This window comes from Stenella coeruleoalba (assembly GCF_951394435.1).
Source record: "Stenella coeruleoalba genome assembly, chromosome: 6".
Classification (NCBI taxonomy): domain Eukaryota; kingdom Metazoa; phylum Chordata; class Mammalia; order Artiodactyla; family Delphinidae; genus Stenella; species Stenella coeruleoalba.
The window spans coordinates 108,533,761-108,555,028 of NC_137151.1; the positions used below are offsets into that span (position 1 = coordinate 108,533,761).

General features: G+C 53.2%; 1 protein-coding gene across 10 annotated transcripts in view; it reads right to left on the reverse strand.

The window, feature by feature from the left end:
• TNS1 (tensin 1) overlaps window positions 1-21,268 on the reverse strand; it is a 230,782-nt gene that overhangs the window by 72,715 nt on the left and 136,799 nt on the right. For all 10 annotated transcript variants that reach the window (XM_079924151.1, XM_079924152.1, XM_079924144.1 and 7 more), the window contains 10 exons: window positions 19,119-19,169; window positions 17,860-17,982; window positions 17,368-17,432; window positions 15,733-15,816; window positions 12,644-12,756; window positions 12,157-12,217; window positions 11,854-11,929; window positions 11,131-11,260; window positions 9,776-9,841; window positions 8,530-8,646 (listed from right to left, as the gene is read on the reverse strand). In XM_079924151.1, coding sequence (XP_079780277.1) covers window positions 8,530-8,646; window positions 9,776-9,841; window positions 11,131-11,260; window positions 11,854-11,929; window positions 12,157-12,217; window positions 12,644-12,756; window positions 15,733-15,816; window positions 17,368-17,432; window positions 17,860-17,982; window positions 19,119-19,169 — 886 coding nt within the window. The remainder of the gene's footprint in view (window positions 1-8,529; window positions 8,647-9,775; window positions 9,842-11,130; window positions 11,261-11,853; window positions 11,930-12,156; window positions 12,218-12,643; window positions 12,757-15,732; window positions 15,817-17,367; window positions 17,433-17,859; window positions 17,983-19,118; window positions 19,170-21,268) is intronic.

The window sequence follows — 21,268 nt, forward strand, 5'->3', positions numbered from 1 at the left end:
ACAAATCTATAGAGATAGAAAGTGGACTAGGGCTGGGGGTGGGTACAGATGTGGGGAGCGACTGCTAATGAGTATGAAGTTTCTTCGAGGGGGGTGATAATGTTCTAAAATTAGATTATGGTGCGGGTTGTACCACCCTAAATATACGAAAACCTACTGCATTCTACTCTTTAAATAGGCGAAGTTATGATATTAAATTATATCAATGTAATATCACTTCATTATATTATATTGGGAATATATAATATTAGCTATTAAAAAAAATTTTTAAGACAGTGATGGTTGAAAACTGTTCTGTGGCTCTAAACTGCCCCCCACACACATCCATGTCAAGGGAGTGAAAGGATGAGAAAGTGAGTGATTCTAAGAGGAATCTTGGAGAGAAGAGTGTTGTTTTGCTGCAAGTACCACCTGCCAGGGAGGGGCTTTCCCCTCACCTCGGTGAGTCTACTCAGCTCAGCTCGGGTCCGCTGGGGCTGGAAAACGTGAGAGACGGGCCTAGCTCAGGCCTGGAAGTCCACACGGTGAGAGGCCAGCCAGGGAACAGAGACAGCGGCTGCGCTGGCCACCTCAGTCCCAAGCTTTGCTGAGCCCAAGGGCGCCTTAGGGCTCCTGCGGGCCAAGGGGAGAGATCCAGCCCGGGGCTGCCTCACATCCTGTCCTAGAGGGCCACCTGGAGGGCTGAAACACCTCCACAGGAGGAGGTGGAGGGAGCGAGGGATGCTCGGCCGAGGAAAGGGTGAGCCTCTGACAGATCTGCAGTCACCCACCCGAAGGAAACGGTGAGAAGAGACTCTTGGGGAGTTCAAGGGGGGAGGGGCTCCAAAACATCCACGGAAGTGCTGCAGGAGGAAACAGTCACCCGGAAGCTTCCACCGTCAAAGAGCTCAGAGGCCATACCATCCGTGCCTGTGTCTCCACTTAACAGGGGTGCAGGCAAGTCAAAATGTTCCCATCCCTTCTCTCCTTCCTCTCTTCCCATCAGTCAGGGAGACAGAGAGAAAACCTACAGAAACGACCCCCACCCCCTCCCATCCACAGCTGAAGCAAGGTAGGGGCAGACAAGGCGGAAGAACTAATTCTGGGTGAAGCACCAAGTTCACCAAGTTCACTCTGGGCGTCGTTATTACTGCCCAGAGGCTCTTGTATACCATTACCTGAGTGTGGCTAGAAAAGGCACGGGACTCACCCTAATGGCATTCGGGCGCAGGGGAAGCTTTAAAACCACATCCTAACAAGTTCTGCTTGGTCAGCCTAATGGTTACAAAACAGCAGCCACCTATAGGCATTTGGGGAGGAGTAACCAAGCGAACATACACAGGGTAAGAACACAAGGCTAGCTATCATCCAGTCATTACCTTTGTCATCATCACTGTCATCATTAGAGTTGTAGAGCTGGAAGTCTCCTTGCATATCAACCCCCCTCAATTCACTGATAAGGGAAACTGAGAGCCAGAGAGGGAAAGTAACTTTTCCAAAGTCACACAGCAAGTTGGTGTCAGAGGCAAGTCTCTTGACTTCCAAGAGTGGGGCTCCCAGAACAGAACCAGCTACAGACAGTTCCCAGAGAGTAGAGGGACCAGGGGAATATGGGTTTTTTCTTAAGAAGAGAGGGCTTGTATACATTCAAAATCACACCTCTATCTTCTTTCCTCCAGCACTTCAATAATAATAATAATAGACACAAATTATTGCCAGCATAGTACACACCAGGCACTTACTTTTCACACTGCACATACGTTACCTCATTGAGCCTTGACAACAACCCTGGAAGGAAAGTACTATTATTGTACCGATGTTACAGATGAGGCATCAGAGAGGCAAAGTGACCTGACCAAGGAACACAATTATGAACCACAGAGCTTGGAACCGATCTTCCGATCCTCAATTCCACAGTCTTAATCCCTAGAGTAGACATCAGTCTGTTCAACGATACTTCTACTTTGTTCCACACACAAATTCCCTGCCCCCTTTGAAACTAAGCATGGATGTGTGACATGTTTGGGCCAATGAAATGTGAGCAGAAGGAAAGTGTGTCATGTCCAGACAGAAGCAGCGTGCAGGTCACAGTGTCCTCTGCCTACTTCAGCAGCAGTGATGGATGCACCTATGCCATGAAGCCACCATCAGCCTGGAGGAAGTAAGATGAACAAAGACCCCTGTCAATCCACACTGGACAGGCAGCGTGGGCAAGCAATACACTTTTGTTGGTTAAGCCACTGAGAATTTGGGGCTGTTTGTTATGCAGCATAACCAAGACCCTCCTGACTGATACAGCCACTGAGCAATGCTGCTTCCCACTACAAGCTCAAGAGAGGGAAGCTAAGTCCATCTTAGCTCCTCACAAGTCACAAAAAGGAGTAATGAGCTCAAAGAAATGGAAAGAATTGCTACTCCAACTTCCTCATTTTACAGGAAATAAAAAAGATCTAAAGAAAAGGAGTTACCAAGGACACCCAAACCCAAATCTCCTGCCTCCCAGGCCAGTGTGTGTCTGAGTCTGTCTGTCTCTCCATGTCTCTCACCTGTTTCTCTCTCCTCACTCTCTGCCTGTTTGTGTGTCTCTCTCCCTTCTTCTTTCCTTTCTCTCAAAAGAAAAAAAATATCAGAATCCTTGGACAAGCCCAGCTCATGAAAAGTTACCACAAGCTAGGGACTCCTGGCTACCATCAGGGAGGCTCTTCTCCAGCTCAGACAAAAGAACATGAAGAGGAGGTGGGTGTCCTACCGAGCTGGAATCTCTCCCCCAAGGAAGGGGATTCCTCTCCTCACAGAGCCTGAGGGTGAGAGGCTTGGGCACAAAACCAAGCCTCCTTGTCACCAGCCCCTGGCTCTGACGGGGCTGCCCACAGAAACAAAAGAAGGGCTGCCGGGCATCCTGCAGGGGTGGTTATTAGTCCCCTTGCCATCTTCAGCCAGGCCAGCAGACTTGTCATTTCTCCCTTCATTACTCCTTTTGGCTCTGAGCAATCTGCTGCTTTATCCAGCCTCAGCCCCTATTCCCCCGTCCTCTTTTAAGTCTTGAGAAACTCTAATCAACTCAGTGTCCAAGGAGCTTGGGGAAAGGTGGGGGGGAGTGGGTGGGCAATGAGATAATTCAGGCCTGGTCAACCTGTGGGCTTCTCAGAATCGGAAGGCAGCCCACACCCCCTTGGTCTCGCGCTTGCTTCCGGGAAGGCTTGCCCTGGAACACTCTGGAGGAATTTGGAGACAGCTCTGTGCAGCATAGGCAAAAACACAGCCCTGCTCCCACCCACAGGGAGCTGGGATCTGGGCACGGGGCTTCATTACTCAGGCCAAAGAGCTAATGGGGCTTCTGGAGGCTGTGAAATGTGGTACCAGCCAGAGCGCTGAGCTGGCAGGCTCCAGACCAAACTGGAGAGAGGCAGAGAGGGGGAGGCTGGTGGGGGGCCAGACTGTTCTCCTCTCCACCCACCCTGGACCTTCTCTTACTCCTCACTCAGGACCAAGACTCCAGGCATCCAACTACAGGCAACCCAGAAAACTCCTTCCTGGGTGTTACGGGCTGAATTGTGTCCCCACTCCCAAAATTCATATGCTGAAGTCCTAACCCCCAGTACCTCAGAATGTGACTGTACTTGGAGATAGGGCCTTTAAAGAGGCGCTTAAGTTAAAATTAGGTCATAAGGGTCGGCCCTAATCCAATATGACTGATGTCCTTAAGGGAAGAGGAGGTGAGGACGCAGACACACACAGAGGGAAGACCATGTGAAGACACAAACAGGAGACGGCCGTCAACAAGCCAAGGAGCGAGGCCTCAGGAGAAACCAACCCTGCCCACACCTTGATCTCAGACTTCTGGCCTCCAGAGCTGTGAGAAAATAAATGTCTATTGTTTACGGCAAACAGTCTGTGGTACTTTGCAGTGGCCACCCAAGCAGACGACAACATCAGTCTGTTGGTCATCAGGCTCACGACGGGGTTCTGTTCCCAAAGTAAGGAGTCCCCAAAACGACAGGCACTCATCCTATGCTCCCCGGCCACCTGCCCCAAGGCCTGGAAACTTCTCTGCTCAGAAGGTTCTTCATTGGATTCTTCACCTTTCATCACCTCCCCCTCCTTCTGGCTTAAGTGCAGGGGAGCCCAAATGGTCCTGAGCAGCACGGTCACCGCAGCCTAGGCCCACCACGCAGAGGCACACTCTCCTTCTGTTTCTGACCCGACTTCCTGGCCCCATCCTCCAGGGAAATGGGCCACCCTGTGGGGCAGTGAGCATCCCGTCATCTAAGGTGAGGAGCCAGGGGTGGGAGGGATTTGCAGCTGACACCTGAATGCACACGCCAGCCTTGCTCCGATCTCCTGACCCCGGGCTAGAGCGCTGACCTCCCTGCATGCGGTATGGTCATCACGTAATGGGGCTGCAACAGGGTGGGCTGAGATCATGAAAGGAGGGTTCCACTTGTAGGGATGTCCCCCTCTTTGACAGGTCCCTTCCCCTCTTGAGCCTCAGTTTCCTCTCTACAGCAGGAGGGTGTGAGATGGGCTCTGTGATCTGGGGGGGCCGGCCTGCAGAGATCAGAAGTTCCCACATGTTTTCTGCCTTCATTTTGCTGCTGAGATTGACAGGGGACGCCCTGAAGGGAAGGAACAGCATGCTGAGTGCCACGGGTCTGCACGCCTTCAACTGGAAACCTGCACGAGGGTTCAGAGGGTAGGGATGCAGGCAGTGAGGAAGGGGTTAAACACAGAGCAATTCCTGACATGGAGGGTAAAGTCAGGGTCACCTGGAGGGCTTTCCGGAGGAACGGAGCTCTGACCCCAGCACCGACCGCCTCTCACTTCAGGGAGAGCCGAGGTGGGGCCCAGGCCAGAGATGACCTTTGCCCCAAGAGCTGGGCTCGGTGCCCCCGCCCACCACTCTGAGTCACCCGGTGGACTCCAGAGGGACTAGGCCACTCCTCCTAAACCCGCCCCTGGTGGGCCCGAAATAGCAGAGGCGGGCAGCTTCCAGAAATGGCCTCACCTCACCTCCAACACACCACCCTGTCTGTAGTTTGAGAGGCCAGCCCCTCACCAGAGGCAGTCCTGCGTGAGCAGCCCCTCCTGTGTATGGGAGGGGGGGGGCGGGGACAGGGGGACATCAGGGATGTGCCTCAGCTGTTCCCGGCACCGCAGCCCTGCTGGGTACCTGCCACAGGGTACTGCACTCCGTGCCTCACCGCGTATAAGCCCCCCGCCCATACTGAGAGGCAGGGCAGGGGAGATCTGGACTGTCCAGTGGTGAGAAGTGGGGGGCAGAGCGAGCAGACCCTCACCCAAGCTCAGTGGGACCCAGGTACTGCCACAGGACCAGACACCCAGGACAGACCCTTGGGGACGACGGCCAGCTGAGGACGCTATAGCAGTTAGCACCGGGGTTCCACATCAGATCCGCTCTCTACTAGCGAGGCTACCTTGGGCAGGTCACTTAACCCCTCTGTGCCCCAGTCCCCCATCCAGGCATAATAACAGTGCCCACCTCACAACGTGGCTGCAAGTGTTAGATGAGATGGAGGCTATCAAGTTCTCGGCATCGTAACCGGCACGTGGCAAAGCCCGAGCTGGCTCCCAAGGCCAAGGGGCCTCCTCCCGAGCCCTGTCAGCAGACCCCTGAGATCGTGGTCACTACCAACGTGACAGAGACTCACGAGGGAACACAGCGGGCAGCCCCTCTGCAGCTCCCGCTCCCCGAAAGGTGCTCGAAATGATTTGTCACCAAATCCCCACGTTACAACAGAGTCAACGGAGGCCCCAAGAGGATGGCATCGTGGCAGAGGATTTGAACCCGGACAGTTTGGCTCCAGAGGCCACAGTCCTAACCTCAGTACAAACTACCTCTCATGAAAATTGCTACGGTAACCCAATCACGTGAGTACCGTCACCATCCCGTTTGCAGGTAAGGAAATGAAGACGACAGGAAGGCGTGATCGTTTGACCAAGGGCACACAGCTGCAGACGGGAGACTCCACAGTGTGGACCAGGCAGCTGGGCTCTAAAGCACACGTGCTCGAGCGCTCTAGCACCTCAGGGTCATCCTGCCTCTCCTGGTCCAGGGCCTCCCCGGGCACCACATTGCAGCCCACAAGGCCATCCCCCAGCCCGAGCGCAGCTCCAGCAAATGGCCAAACCACCGCCCAGGCTCCAGCGTGGGCCATCTCCTGAGCACCCCAGAGTCTTGGGGGTTGGGGCCCTTATCCCAGCTAGCACGTGTGGAAACTGGAGCACAGTGACTTGCACGCAACTAGGGGAACAGACAGAGGCCTTGGGCTTCCCTCTCATGAACCAGAGAATTAGCCAGAAGAAAATGCATTTACCTCTGGGCCCCAGAATCTAGAGCCTTTTAGAAGTGCTCCAGCCAGGAGAAGCAGGGTGAGGATAACATCACCGCTCCTGCCCCGGGGCCACCCCACTGACTCTCCTGTCCCTGTGGGCGATGCAGCCCAGTGACAGTGGGGAGTACACAGCGGGACAGGCTGTGTCTGCCCGGGTGACCGCTCCAGCCGCCCAGCTCCGGGCCCGGGCCAGCCAGCAAGGGAAGAGGACGGCAGGGCTGTGAGCTGCTGCCTTCCCTTCCCACCCTTGGGCGCAGGGCCAGTGTCTCAGCCTCCAGACAGGAGCCCCTCTGTCCCTACGGGACGAGCTGACCTTTAACTGGCCAAAAGATCCTACTGGTTCCATTCCTCTGCCTGGGAGAGCAGATCGGAGGAGAGAGGAGGGCGGGCAAGGGGGAGGGAGAGGAGCCCAGGGCCCCCCTCTCCTCTTCCTTCCTCCCCCTTCCCTGCCTCTGGTCCCAGCCTCCTGATCAGTCCGCCTGCTTCCTTCCCTCACGGCTGACTGTGTCCCAAGCCCCATCCTTCCCGCAGCCCCTCCTTTCCCCTTAATTGTTTTACCTTTTGTTTGCCTAGCACTTTATAGTTTACTAAATGTTTTTACATTTATCATCGCATTGAATCCACACCAGGGAGAGATGGAGAGACATTGAAAATTCCTTCCAATTGCCAAGTGTTCTTGTTAAAAATGCAAACATCCCCAGAACGATGAAGAATTAGGCTGGCAGCCACCGGTACCTCAGGACTGATGCATTTCATCCTCTGCCTTCTCCCCAGCTCCAGGGCACAAGGGGATGTGGCTGGAGCAGGAAGAGGAGCGCTTTGGCGGGGGCGGGGGGGGGGGGCAGCCTCAGCACAGTAGGGAGGGCCCCGGTGGAGTGTCTAGGCCCCCGGAGGGGTGGGGGAGAAGTGCGGGAACTAGGCAGGGAGAGGACAAACTTGCACCACTGCCACACTGCACATGAACTTCTCCCATAAAACCCTAAATTCTAGCCTAAGCATCGCCCTCATCCCACCCCCTCTGAACTGCATCGCTCATTCTGGTGTCTCTAAGGTCAGAGGGAGAATCTTTATGCAGGAAAAGGCCTAAAAGACTTTCAGCATGGAGTCAACAAATCCAAAACCTTGGAGGCGGAGTCCAGGGTGAGGGTCCCTGGTCCACCTAATCCAGCTCTGCCACATGGCCCAGGGTCCCCACCCCAGGACAAGCTTCAGCTGGGAGGAGAAGCACAGAGGCTGGGTGCTGGTGTCCTTGAAAGGACATATCCTGGCCATGGGAGTAAATCAAGAGATGCCTCCTTCTGGGCCGGGGGGCGGACGCAGGTCTCAGTTACCCAGGCTGAAAACTGATGGGGGATGGGCCAACGGTCCTGAGGTCCTCCTAGCTTCCACATTCCGTGATCCTGGGACCAAATCAGGGTAACAAGCCTGTGGCCAAACTCCAGACAGGGCGTCTCAAGAGTTCCTGAGCTCCAGACATGCTCATTCTCAGAGGCCCCGCCCTGCATCCCATCACACATACTCAAATGGACCCCATAAATCAACAGAACGCATATATAACTCTCAGGAGTTGAACCGAGTTGTGGATGACCATTTGACATTATGTTAGGTTTCGTTGCTAAATTAAACAAATATTCATTTCAATTCTGCTGCTTTCTTTTCAAATTCTGGAGCCGACCAGTTTGCTTCCAGCTCACAAACATTTTCATTGGCTGTTGATGAAAGCTTGTGGATCCTAAATGCTGTGTCTACCTTCCCAGTGCTCTGACCCCAGAGAACTCGGGCAGGGAGCCTGGAGAAATCCAACAACGGGGTTAAAAGAAACCTAACAAACGCTGTGTTTTAAGCACAGGAGGGTATCTCAAGCTCCACGCAAGGCCACTTCCTGCAAGGAGCCCTCCCAGACCACTCCAGCTCTCGAGAATCCATCCCCTGCCAATCTCAGAGCACTCACTGCCTATGGGACTCATTCGGCTTGTACGGCTTGTACGGCTGTTTTGCTTCATTCTTCAGCTCATTCCTGTTTTGTTTTGTCTTCCCCCCACTGAACTGTGAGCTCTCAGAGGTGCTTTGGACCTCTCCTCTGCACCTCCCCTCCCTCTGAACCCAGTACGGTGTCATAGCAAACCGAGACAGCCGAGGCCCTGTGAGCAGGGGCTGTGCAGCCACAGAGGGGCTGGAAGCCACCGGTCCCACCTACCCTCCATGCCATCATCTTGATGCCCATTGAAGTTGTCATAGGAATCCCAGCGGATGAGGGGGTCGGAGGTGTTATAGTCCACGGACACGCTCGGCCCGTTCTCCAGGTGTTCCATGCCTTAGAAAATGGGAAAGGCGGAGACGACCGTGAAGAGAAAGAAAAAACCGATCAGCAGCTGGAAAAACAGAGGAAACCAACAAGTTCCCTAAGGATGCTCCCTAAGGGACTTCTCATGTTCTTGACCATGGCGAGGCAGGACCACTCGCTTAAGTTGGATGGAGAACCCAGGAGTCTGGTTTCTTGCATTCTTGAAAAGGTTCACACCAGGTCATAAGGGTAAATGAGGACAGCAGCACTGAGCAACAAAGACCCTTTAGAAGAAAGCTGGGGGACCCTCTGGCTGGGTGGCTGCCTCTTTCTCTTCTGTGTCCCAGGGAGCCCTGGGGCAGTGCCAAGAGTCCAGAGAGTCTGGCCCTGGAGTCAGGGGGAAGTGCAGGAGAGGCCTGTGAAGGGCTGCACGGGGTCACGGACAGCAGGCAAATCACAGCCTTGACGTTGAGAGGACACAGGTCATCCCAGCCATCCCCCTGCCCTTCCACTTAAGATGCTTGCCACTTCAGGCAGAAATCTGAGGAGAGAGGCAGAATCTCTCCTACACATCCAGAGAAAGCCCAGGATGCAAGTCAGGCCTTCTGGGTGAGTTACCGTCCTGACCCAGCAGTCCTTTCTTTAGTCTGCCCAGAGTCCCTCTGCTGTAACCTGACTTCACCTCTTCCTATTCTGTTCCCAAATAAGATGAAGAACAACTGGTCTCCACATATAACCAGTCTAACGGCTTAAAGGCTATTATTAAATTGGCCTTCTCATCTTCAGGTTGAATCACCTCAGTTCTCATAAATACTTATCGTCCATCCAGCACCTTTGAGAGTCCCCTTGGCCACTCCCTCTATCCACCATAGCCTTCAGTCTCTGAATATAATAGGATGATGACCTAATGGGGCCAGAATAGTTTATCCAACCCAGCGCCTCTCTGTCTACTTTTTTATTTTTATTATCCAGAGATTAAGTCACTGGTTCATGTTTAGCTGGGGGTCCACTATGATACCCAGATCTTTTACTGCTGGCCTGACTCTCAACCACAGGTAACTTGATATTTGTAGAGCAGATCAGTGGGAAAATGGCTGAGGTCGGGCAGGGCAGAGTGGAGGGAAGGGAATGAATCAATGGATTCTAACTTGGCATGTACCTTGAATTTTCTCTGGTCCATAGGAAAACACAAATTCAACTTTGCCATATTCTGGAAATCGATCATCTGAAAGAAGGAAAAGGAAAAACAAAAATGGGCAACTGATTCCCAAAAGAGGACTCCACAAAAAGTTTTCTTCTAGAAGAGTTTAAAGTAATACATGTATACATGGTTGATAATATAATAAGTAGTACACACAATGCCATTAAGTCTCCTACCCACCTAGCCCTGTCTTACCTGTCTGAGGTAACCATTTCTTAGCATTTCTATTTCTTGTTCTACGAGCAGTCACCTCTAAGACCCTAAATAATAACCACAGTTTTTATGCCACTATTTCTAGATATATCAGTTTCAAATAATCTTCACTGATTCACCACTATGAAGGTGAACAATTTGGATCACTTATAGTATTCCCACCTCCCTTCTTAAACCTGGTTTATTATTATTATTACTATGACTACTGTTATCATTATTAGTTCACCCTTCTGATTACCTCTGAAACTTTCAATACGATGGTTAAGCCTCTATTTCTTGATCTGTCCATTTCCGATGGTGCCCTGATTCCCTCCATGTAGGAGGAGGAAGTTTGGGCCCCGCCCTTCTCCCACCTCTCCGCAACTCTACGTTTATTTTGTCAGCTAGTCTCTTACTTTCTTTGTTAAGACTGATGACATTTACATTCTCTTCTGCAATTATAACGGCATCTTCTGCTTTTGCTCTCCTGGCTCCGGTACAGGGAAAGCTCATCATAGAAACATCCTTCTCCTGCATGAGCCAGACCACACTGGGGGATCAGGCCTCTCCTCCTCAGAGCCCCAGCCCCACGCTCTGATCTCTGCCTGAGCCCAATCTGCACACAGATCACCATCCACTGCTTGCAGGAAGGGAAGTTACAGCAGGGGTGGTGTCGGCTCCCTGGAGCACCCATCATGCCTGTGTATATCTCCATCACTGCAAGCATCACTTCATAGTATCATGTCTGTTTGTGCCTTTCTCCCATAAGACTGGGAGCTCCCTGAGGGTAGGGCCTGACGTCTTTCTCTTTGTATCACCAGGGTCTAGCGCATGCCTGGCACATACAGACACACAGTGATGCTGGTGGATTTATACATGGACAGATGGATGGATGAGTGGATGGGTGGATGGATGTGGACACGTCCTGAGCCTGAATGTAATACAGATAAAACCTTAAACAGATGGAGGAAAGAAGCAAAGGGAGACAGCTCCCGGAACACCTCGCTTCCCGTGGGAAAACGGTCACCCTTCACTGCTGCCACAGCCCCTCCATTATTGCTCTCCTATCCTGTGGCCTAATTATTCCTTGCTAGGTCTGCCTCTCTACTCAGCGAGCCCACCTTTGAAGGCATCATCGAGGTCCTCCTTCCCAAAGACAACCCCCAGGTCATGGATGGCGCAGGTATGGAACTGCACGCGGAAGATGACGTCTCGGGCTGGGCTTCGGAACTTCTTGTGGTAACACTTCAGCTGGGTGGGAAAGACAGCAGAGCCCATCAGGGGCCGAAGGTGGAAAGTTAGTCCCAAGGGGCCTCCTTACCAGCTCCACGACTAAGCCCCAAACCCAGTGAGGAAAAGGTCACCAACCCCAAACAGGATCTCAGAGCTCTCTGCGGAAACTTCCAGAACAGCAGAGAGTTGACAGCCAGCCTTGCCCTGTGGGGACAAAGCTATCCTCCCAAGAAGTTCCTGTACACCAGTCAGAATGGGCAACGTAGGAGTGGATTTCAATCACAGGAGGAAGGAGTGAAGTTAGAATTGAGGGAGTCCTTGTCACCAGCAGGAAGCCCGGAGGTAACAGCTCACACAGAGATGTATGTCCCTGGAGATACTCCAGAACAAGGGGCAAGCCCGGGGGAAGGCACATCCGACACTGAGGCAGGGGATGGACAAGGACCGTCAAGGTTGGAAGGCCTTGCAGGGGCCCTGAGAGCCAACGACCCCAAGGCTGGTGGCCCACCAGGAGGGACGCTCTTGTCCAGAGAGGCAGAAGGGGAGGAGGAAGAGAAAAGGAAGAAAAATTCAACGGCGGTGCGGGGGCTTGAGACAGAGGGGCAACTTACCAAGATGTCTCCCTTCAAGAGCAGCCCAGGCTCGATGGTGATGCAGATGCTGGTCTGGCTGTCTCCCTGGACGTTGCTATGGGAGCGAGGCAGGCAGAGGGACAGAGGGCTGCTGAGGCGGCCGGGCAGTGCACTTTCTCCCAGCTGCCCCTCTGCCAGGGGGCTATTGTGAAAGCTCGCTGACCCATCCCTCAGCCCTACCCTAGAAGTCCTCCTAGAAAAGGTCCTAGGCAGCCCCCCAACCCCGGCCCCCAGCCCCCAGTCCTCAGCCTTGGACCTCCGGCATCCCTGTGGAATACCTACTAGATACCAGAAGTGTAAACAGGTTGCATGGCCTGGTAGATCCGGAGAAATGGCCGACACCCTGTAAGGGAGGGGCGCTATTAGCCAAGACAGCAGAAACAGCGGGAGGAGGAAGGGGGAGAGGAGAGATGAAGGAAGGAAGGATCGGCCAGGAGGAGGAAAGGGAAGAAAGGGGGAAAGGGAAGGAGGAAAAAAGGAAGGAGAAATGGAAAAAGAAAGAGGAAGAAATGCTAACTTTTCATTTCAAAGGCATTTTGAGTTTACAAAAACACTACACCGTCCAGCGTCACCTGCCCACAGGCACTGCCAGTATCCAACCCATTTTGCAAATGAATCAACTGGGGCTCAGAGAAATAGGAAGTGGTACAGTTGAGACTCCAAGCCTAAGACTGCAGCTAGCCCGTATTTTTACCCCCCAAGGCTGCCTCCTAAGACAAAGAGATGGAAGACAGGAGGGGAATGGAAGCTAGAGGGCTCGGGCAAGTACCTCCTTTAGACTCAAAGTTGGGGATGCCGTGCATGATCACGTGGTGCAGAAACAAGGGCTTGTTGTTCATTTTGATGGAGCCAGAGAGCAGGCCGCTGAAATAATGCACGTACCTGGAGCAGGGAGAAGGGCAGCTTCAGCCAGAGAGGCCTCTGCTGGAGCAGAGCCATTCTGTTCTCTTTTCCCCCGGCATATTGCCCTAGGTTACCCTGCCAACATCCCCCCCCCCCCCGCACCAACCCCCAGGCCTCCTGGCAGGTGGGGTCTCCACCCTTGCTGCCGGTAGCCCCAGGAACGCGAACAGGTACTACTACATCTGGAGCGGCATCCAGCCAAACCTCCCACTTGGGGTTCTCTGGCGCCTCCTGGTGGTCAATGTGGCCATCTCTTTCCTGCTTCACTGCCGGCCCAGGAATCTCCTGCTGGACCAAATGCCCTCCCACACATCCCTGACAGGCATCATTTAGCTGTTCACTACCGCACAAGGCAGGGTGATCAACCAACAGACAGCTCTGACAGCCTCACACCGAGCCCAAACCAACCTTGCATCTGTACCCACAGGCCCCAGTTCTGCTCCCACAAGACCCACCAGCCACGTGACAATCCAGCAAATAGTAAGAGCTTAGTAATTCTGGTCCTTCGTTTTTTTATATCACGCTGAAGGGTACAAAATTCCTCTGTACCATATTTGATATTAGAGGATATCTAACTTCCACTAAGTATTCCTATCTCTAGGGTCAACATGCCCCAATTCCCTTAACAAAGATCTCGTTGGAAGAACGGAAGGAATAAGCCATCCCCACTCCTTCTAGAAGAGAGGGAAAATTAGGTCCAGAAAGGGTCATCAGCCTCCCAAAGGCACACTGCAAGAGCACACAAAGGTGGGAGGAGAGCAGGTGGGAGGAGAAGGGAAGCAGTCTCACTCCAGTGCATCTACTAGGAGAGGCCAATCCTTTTGGTTGGTGTGTCCTCCTTTTCTGACTGGCCAGAGGACACCAAGCTGGGTCAGCTGGACCAATCAGAATGCATTCTGATTTGAGGCCGGTGAGACCAGAACGCTCACAACCATGACAATGGTCCCGTCCCGTCTTTTGGCTCCTTGGCCCACCTCCAGGCCTGTGGGCCTCTGTCCCTGGGCTGGGGTGGGGCCACCTTGGACTCTCCCGGCAAGATAATCTGATGGGCAGCACGAGCTCCTATTCAGGCCCCTGCCCAGCCCCCAGCCCCGTTGCTCAAACCGGAAACCTGGAATGGCGGGTTCCTATCAGATCTTCTGATCGTGCCAACAGGATGTGTCTGTGTGCTGGGGACAATGAGCCCGGGGTGGGGTGACAATGAATGGGGGAGCTGCGGGCAAAGCCCCTCCCTCCCTCTCTCCCTGCCCTCCTCTCCTCCAGCTGCTCCAATCCCTGCAAGCGACACTGACAAGAAGGCGGGAAAGTGGCAAGGAATGCCACTTTCCCAGCAGCTGCACTTCCACATTTGGGCACAGACAGAATTACCCACCCGTGAGCAGATGCAGTTGCAGATACGAGCTGCACGGCAGATACAGATAATGTAAACACGGACACACACACACACACACACACCGATGGCATGCTACGTAAGCACACATTGAGCACGGTGGAATCCCTGAACAATCCTGGTCCTGAGAGGTAACACTAATCCCCATTCTCCAGGCTTTCCGCTTCAGAAATGTGGCAGCTCTGCCCTCTCTCTCCAAGCCCATTGTGCCACCGCAACAGCGTGCTCCTCTATTTGAACCTCTTATCTTTCCAGGTCAAGGGCCGGACTCGTGACCAAGGCCACCAGCCACAGGTAGCAAGTCAGGATCTTAAATAATACTTCTTTCCTCCCTGAGACTTCTTCCCTGGGAAGACTCTCACTGATCCACAGCTGCTGTGTCTGGCAGCCTAGTCAGAATTTTCTGCACATAAAGACATTCCGTTTCTGATCTCTGACCCAGAGGCTGGCTACCAGCTGTGCTGTGCCAGTTGTAAGGCGCTGGTTGCCAGCGGACTCATTCACTTCTGCTTGGGCTTCCTGCTACAATGGTGGAAACAGTCCCCGGTGGTGCCGGCACATTCTAGCCAGGCAAGGTAGGGGTGACGGGGTGTGAGTTGGGGACCCCCGGCATGGAGAGGCTGAAAAGCTCCAGGATCTGTAGCTAGGGGGTCCTGCTTGCCCAGTCAGTGTTCCGAAGGGAGAGAAAAGTCAGTGAGACATTTTGGCCTTTATACTTGATGTTCCCTCTACCTGGACCCTTTACCCCAGACCTTTACTTAGATGTTTCCTTCTCCCTTCTCAGACCTCACCTCACATGTCATCTTCTCAGAAAGGTCAACACACTGGAATCAGCCCCTCACGTTCGCCCCTGTCATTCTCTAGCCCGTCGTGTTCTGGTTTGGTTTTTTCCCCATCAAAGCACTTACCACTGTCTGAAATGACCTTGAAGGTTTATTTACTTGTGTAATGCCCATCTTTCCCAATATCATGTCAGCTCACTAAGGGCAAAAGACTCTGTCCTGTCCAACTAGATACCTCCAGCACTTGGAACATACTAGAGTACCTAAAATTTCCCAAATGAATGAAGGAATCCATCCCTGTCCTGATTCCTGCCTGGGCTGTTGGGGACCACATGGGTGAGAGACCGTTGTAAAATTTTAAAGCTCTCACAGCAGAAGGTGACCCTTATCACGAACATCTGTGACCTCCTCAGGGCAGGTGGCAGTGACATCAACCTCCTGTAGACCCATCAAAACACGGAAGCAGCCCTGTTGCCAGGACCAAGAAAGGCACTGCCTTCTTATACAAGCTGCCTTCTTGTACCTCCCCCACTGCTGCCCCTGCTGCTCTCTGGCACCAACCTCAGGAGCCAACTGCCATGCCCCACTGTGAGCACACACAGCTGCTCACGGCTTCACCCATGTCCCTGAGCTCCCACCCCTGCAGGCTGGCACCTGAACATGCATGCTTGGTACACTCCCACCATGGGTACACGAGGCTAGTTCCCACGTACAGCGAGCACGCACACACACGCACACGCACTCGAACACACATGCACTGGGCCGAGAGCCCTGGAGACCTACCTCCTCTGGGATGGCTGGCCAATGGGTACAATCTTATCCTCGTAGAACCGCTTCATTGCAAAGCGGTCCAGGGCCTGGTCGGCACTGTGGGGAGAGACAGGTGGTCAGAGGAGTCAACCTCCACGAGTCCCTTGTCCACCCAGCCCTGCAGAGCCCTCTGGCCACTCTGTCCTGAGATGCCTTCAGGAAAGGACTGCCCCAGCATCTCTCCATCCTGTGTGCTGCACTACTCAGCACAAGGGCCTTGGAGCCAGGCAGCCTGGGAGCCCATCTCAAGTTCATCACTGACTTAGTAGCCCTGCAACTTGCAGCAGGTTACTTAACCTTCCTGGACTTGATTTTTCTTTCCTGTCAAATGAGGTGATAACCGTGCCTTCCTTGAAGGCTGTTGTGGCAATTGAGTGAGATGACATCTATAAAGAGCTTGGCACATGTGGGCACACAGTAGGTGCACAGGAAATGTTGACCATTATGCAAAGATTAAGCTGGGTCAGGTTTCTTAAAGTCATAAAACTACCGGCCTATTGCAAGCCCTTCATAGAGCATTCTACCCATCCTCAAAGAGATCATTTTTTAAAGAGACAGATCACATAAGCTTCTCCATTCTTGACTCTCCAACGAGGTCCCATCCCTCTCAGAATCAACCCCAAAGTCCTTATCAAGGGTACAAGGCCCCTGGGCTCTGCCTCCTCCCAGCTTCACTTCCCACTCTTCATCCCCTCACTCACTCGGCTCTCCAAACACGCCAGCCCCTCGAATTCCCACTGCTGGTCTTTGTCCTTCCCTCTTCTCTGCCTGGAAGGTCTCCTGCCACCACCCACCCCACCCCCTCACGGACTGTATAAGACTCAGTTCTTCCCCCCTCTCGCCACTTAATTCTGCTCAAATATCACCTCCTCAAGAGGCCTCCTTTCCCCACCGTCTTGCTCTAGTCTCCGTCCTTCAAAGTACTCATCACCTGCTCTTACTGATGTGTTTGTTTACTCATTTCACATTCATGAGGGCAGTGGCCTGGCTTTGCCCACTGCTCTACTTCCAGCACCTAGAGCCGCCTGCACAGTGGAGGTCCCATAACTGTCGTCAAATGACTAAATGAGTGGAGGAATTCCTCTGCCTCTCTGAAAATCCAAATCAGAATGGGAATCATCCATTGGTTGTTTCCTATTCTGGATGCAAAACACCTAAGTGGGAAGATGCCCCTGCTGGCCAGAAGCAGGGGAAGAGATGAGAAACCTTCCAGATGGCTCTGCTGGACCCAGATGTGATCCAGTATTTCTTTGTGACTCCCTCTCTGCTCACTCAGGTAAACAGAAGGCAGTTGGGCAAAGAAAAGTGGCCCCAAGAAGCTGACTGGACGGGGTGTCCATCCATGGGCCTGCCTCCCACGGCTGCCCCTCCCCAGGGCCCCAGACAGAGGGATGGTGTCTCCTCTCTCCTGCTCTGTCCAGGGGCCCCTGTCCCAGAGCTGAGGGCAGGGACATTCTCCTTTCCAGGGGCTCCTCCCCCTGTCCTCAGCACCTCTCACCTCCTCTGCCCTTATCCTCCAACCCCAAGGGAGGGAGAGGCCTTGGGTGGGTGGGGGAAGGGGGCTCTGCTGTCAATATTCAGAGAATGGGAGGCTCGGGGCTCTCTTACCTGGCAGAAATGTTGCTGTAGTGCATGTAAGCCGCGATCACAACACCTATCCTGCCTCGGTTTCCCTGAAAAAGCCCCGAAACACAAAAGCCTTTACTTCTAAGGCTGGCCCTCCTGCCCCAGAGCAAGGCGGGCAGGGGCTGCAGAGAGGGGCGGGTTCTCAGGGAGAATCGGAGGAGGGAGGAAGCAGATGGGGGGTGAGTCTCAAAAAGAAGAAACACAGCTGATCGTCCACCACACCTGAGTGACCCACGGGCTGGTACCTCCACTTCCTGGGGGTGCACCCCAGACAGAATCGATTATCCCCAAGAAGGAGAGTACACACAAAAACAAACTTGCACGCTCACACAATCCAGTGATACGGGCAGGTGCATACACTCATCCAAGAATATATCCGTGCATGGGCATGAACACGCACACACACACACACACACACACACACACACACACACACACACACACACACAGACATCCTGCAGCCCCCGCTCTGACCTTGTTGTGTAAAACGACAACATTGTGGGGATCTGCGTTGAGCCAAGTGTCCATGGCCTTGCAGACACTGCAGATCTTCTCCAGGGCTGGGGTGTGGAGGTCGGGCCAGCCAAATTCCAGTACCTGTGGCCCAAGCCATGAGTGAGAAGCGGCAGAAGTCCAGAGAGTCAACGGGCGGGGAGGTAGGGAGGTGCCCACACATGCCACGCGCCAGCCCCACAGCGATGCCACCAGCAGAGGGGCCTCAGTTCCTGCCCTGCACATCAACACTCTGGAAGGCAGGGGTGTGGAGGCAAAGGACACTGACCCAGGCCTACAGACCCTGGGTTCTGACACTGGCTCCCTGTGGGCCTCAGGCCAGCCACAGCCCCTTCGCCAGCCCCCGTTTCCGATTGTGCATAAAGCAGAGGCTTAGAGCCGATGGCCCCAGGTCCCTTCCGTATGACTGTGACCTTAAAATGTGCTGGGAGCCTCCAGCATTGTGCCCCAGCTCTCCTCCCACAGATAACCCTGAGATCTGGCTCAGGGAGGACGAAGGAAAGGTGAAGCCTGTTCACGGCTCTTTTCCAGGCCCTGGACACACAAACCATCAAGTTTTCAGGCCAGCCGAAGGAGGCCTGAGCGAGACAGAGAGCAGATCTGAAGAGCAGTCATCAGGCTCCTTCAAACCTTTCTTAACTCACAAAACTTTAAAGTAAAAGAAAATCTGTGCTCGGAGGGGCCCAGAGAGCACATCTAATCCAGCCCGTCCACTTTCAGAGGTGGAAACTGAGGCCCAGAGAAGTCTGCCACCCGCTCAAGGTCACACAGCGACAGGCACCATAATCCAGGGGCCGGAGCAGATGGGCACGCAAAGCCCACACACAGCACACTGAACAGCAAGTGAAAGAAAGTTGGCTGTAGGAGGGTCTACGGTGGTGATTCCCAGCTGGTTTAAATCCAGAATACTTTTCAATAAGACTCAAAATCTCACAGCTCCAGCCCCACCCCAGACACTCTGTGTGCACCACAGGTGGCAGACCTTGGTGGAAATCACTGCATTGAGCTTTGCTTTCTGTAATTCGTATTACAGAAACAATAAATGTATTATTTTCTATTTTCCAAATAGAAGATGGCACTGTAAGTCTGAACAGGCTTTGCAAACTGTCATCGCACTTTCCCCCAAGATTCTAATGTGGGAACCTCAGAGGAAGGGAGCCCCCTGTTCCCTCTTCCAGGCAGGGAGAATCCCTCCCCACCCCAAACAGCCATGGACTCACCTTGGCGTGGAGCTTCGTGATGTCAGGTCTCCGCTCAGAGAGGTTGAAAAGCTAGAAGGAGGAAAAGGAAGAGATTGTGAGAAGGTTGGCCCTATCTCTCTCTCTCTCTCTCTCTCTCTCTCTCTCTCTCTCTCTCTCTCTCTCTCTCTCTCTCTCTCTCTCTCTCTCTCTCTCTCCCCTCCTGGAAACTCTACCTACATGACCATACATGGAGTCCTACCAGATACACACGGATGGACAGGAACTCAACTACAGGTTCTCAGGATAAAGAGGGAGACAGAAACGAGTATGTACATGCCCAGCCACTCCCCTGGATGAGCGGACATCCTGAACTGAAGACGAGAAGGGGACAGAACCTGTCTCAGGTCCCACATGCCACCTCCAAGGTGGGCATCTCTCCACACTGAATGGAAATTCAGTAGTGTCAAACGATAAGCATTTGGCCATCTCTGGTTTCCTCTTCACAGGTCGACTTCAGAAGCTCACCGCACGAAGATGTAACTGCTCCGTGGTCGGACGCCCTCCATAGGAGGGTGCAAACTGTGCTGGGTCAGCCCTCTCAGACCCCTGACACCCCTCTCCCAGAAGACACCCCCCAACACCTGACCACATCCCACGGGAATCCCCCAACCTCTGGATTCCCTTCTCCACCTCTGAAAGAGGCGTGCAGAACTCCCCACATCCACCTCATGGTCTGGGAAACTCAGGACCCCTGTGATGTCGCCTGGGGAGAGAAGAGGACTGCAGGGTCTGGAACGGGCAGGATGCAGCAAAAACCCATGGAATCCTGGGCTCCTGAAATAGGGCAGGATCTCAGATAGCTTCTGGTCCACTCTTGAGGCCGTAAAGGAACACACTTTATGCCATTAACAATGGCTAACACTTCAGTGTTACAGTGTCCACAGCCTGCCAGGCCGCACTAAGGACTTTACATCTACCACCTGCCTTAATTCTCTCCACAACCATAGAGGTAAGTAGACCCATTTTACAGATGGGGATCCTAAGGCTTAATGAGGCTAAGTGCCAAGATCAGATAGTTGGTGAGAGCACAGCAGCATTCCAACCCAGAACATTCCGATGTTTAATGCCAGACTCTTAACAACGCCCAACATAGCTGACGGATGGGTCTCTGTAGAGGGCTGAATGGTATCCCACAAAAATTCACATCGACGCGGAACTTCAGAATGTGACTTTATTTGGAAATAGGTCCTTTGCTGATGTAAGTAGTCAAGGATCTGGAGATGAGATCATCCTGGATTCAGGGTGGGCCCCAAATCCAATGACTGGTGTCCTTATAAGAAGAGGAGAGGCCACACGGACACAGGAAAGAAGGAAGGTCACATGATGACAGAAGTAGAGACTAGAGCAAGGCTACTACAAGCCAAGGAGGCACTAGACTGCCGGGAGCCACCAGAAGACAGGAAGAGGCAAGGCAGGACTCTCCCCTGCGGGATTCGGAGAGAGCATGGCCCCACTGACACCTTGATTTGGACTTCTAGCTTCCAGACTGTGAAAAAATTAATTTTGTTGTTTTAAGCCACCTAATTTGTGGTAATTTGTTACATTAGCCCTAGGGACCTAATACAGTCCCTACACCCCACCTGTGCTCAGACCTCCCAGGGCAGCCCCTCATGATGGTCTGTCCAATCTGTGGGTCCAGGCCACAAGTACCTCCCTGTAAAGCAGGCCTGAGCGCTCCTATGAGGCCAGGATAGATCCAATCCCCCAGGGCAGCCCTTCTGACATTAGAGACCATGGTGGGGGGTGGAGGGGACTTCCTCCACACTGGTTAGGAGATCCTCCTGTGCCAGGTATGATCCCGGTGTCAGCAACACCAGGTCTCTCAAGACACACTCTGCCACAACTCTGCCCTAAGACTGCTCAGCAGCACAGACAGTATGACACCTCTGCCACTTCCTGACTCTGTGACCTTAGACAAACACCCCACCTCTCTGTGTTCTCGAAAAACCTGCTTCCTAGGACTGTCGTGGTGTCAAATATGTGAAAAGGAGTTAGAACAGGGCCTGGCTTATCACCAGGGCTCAATAACATGAGCTTTTCCCGTTATTCTCTCCTCCTGGTCAACACACGTACGTACACCCACACGCACATGCGCGTACCCACACGTACACACAAACATACAAACCACA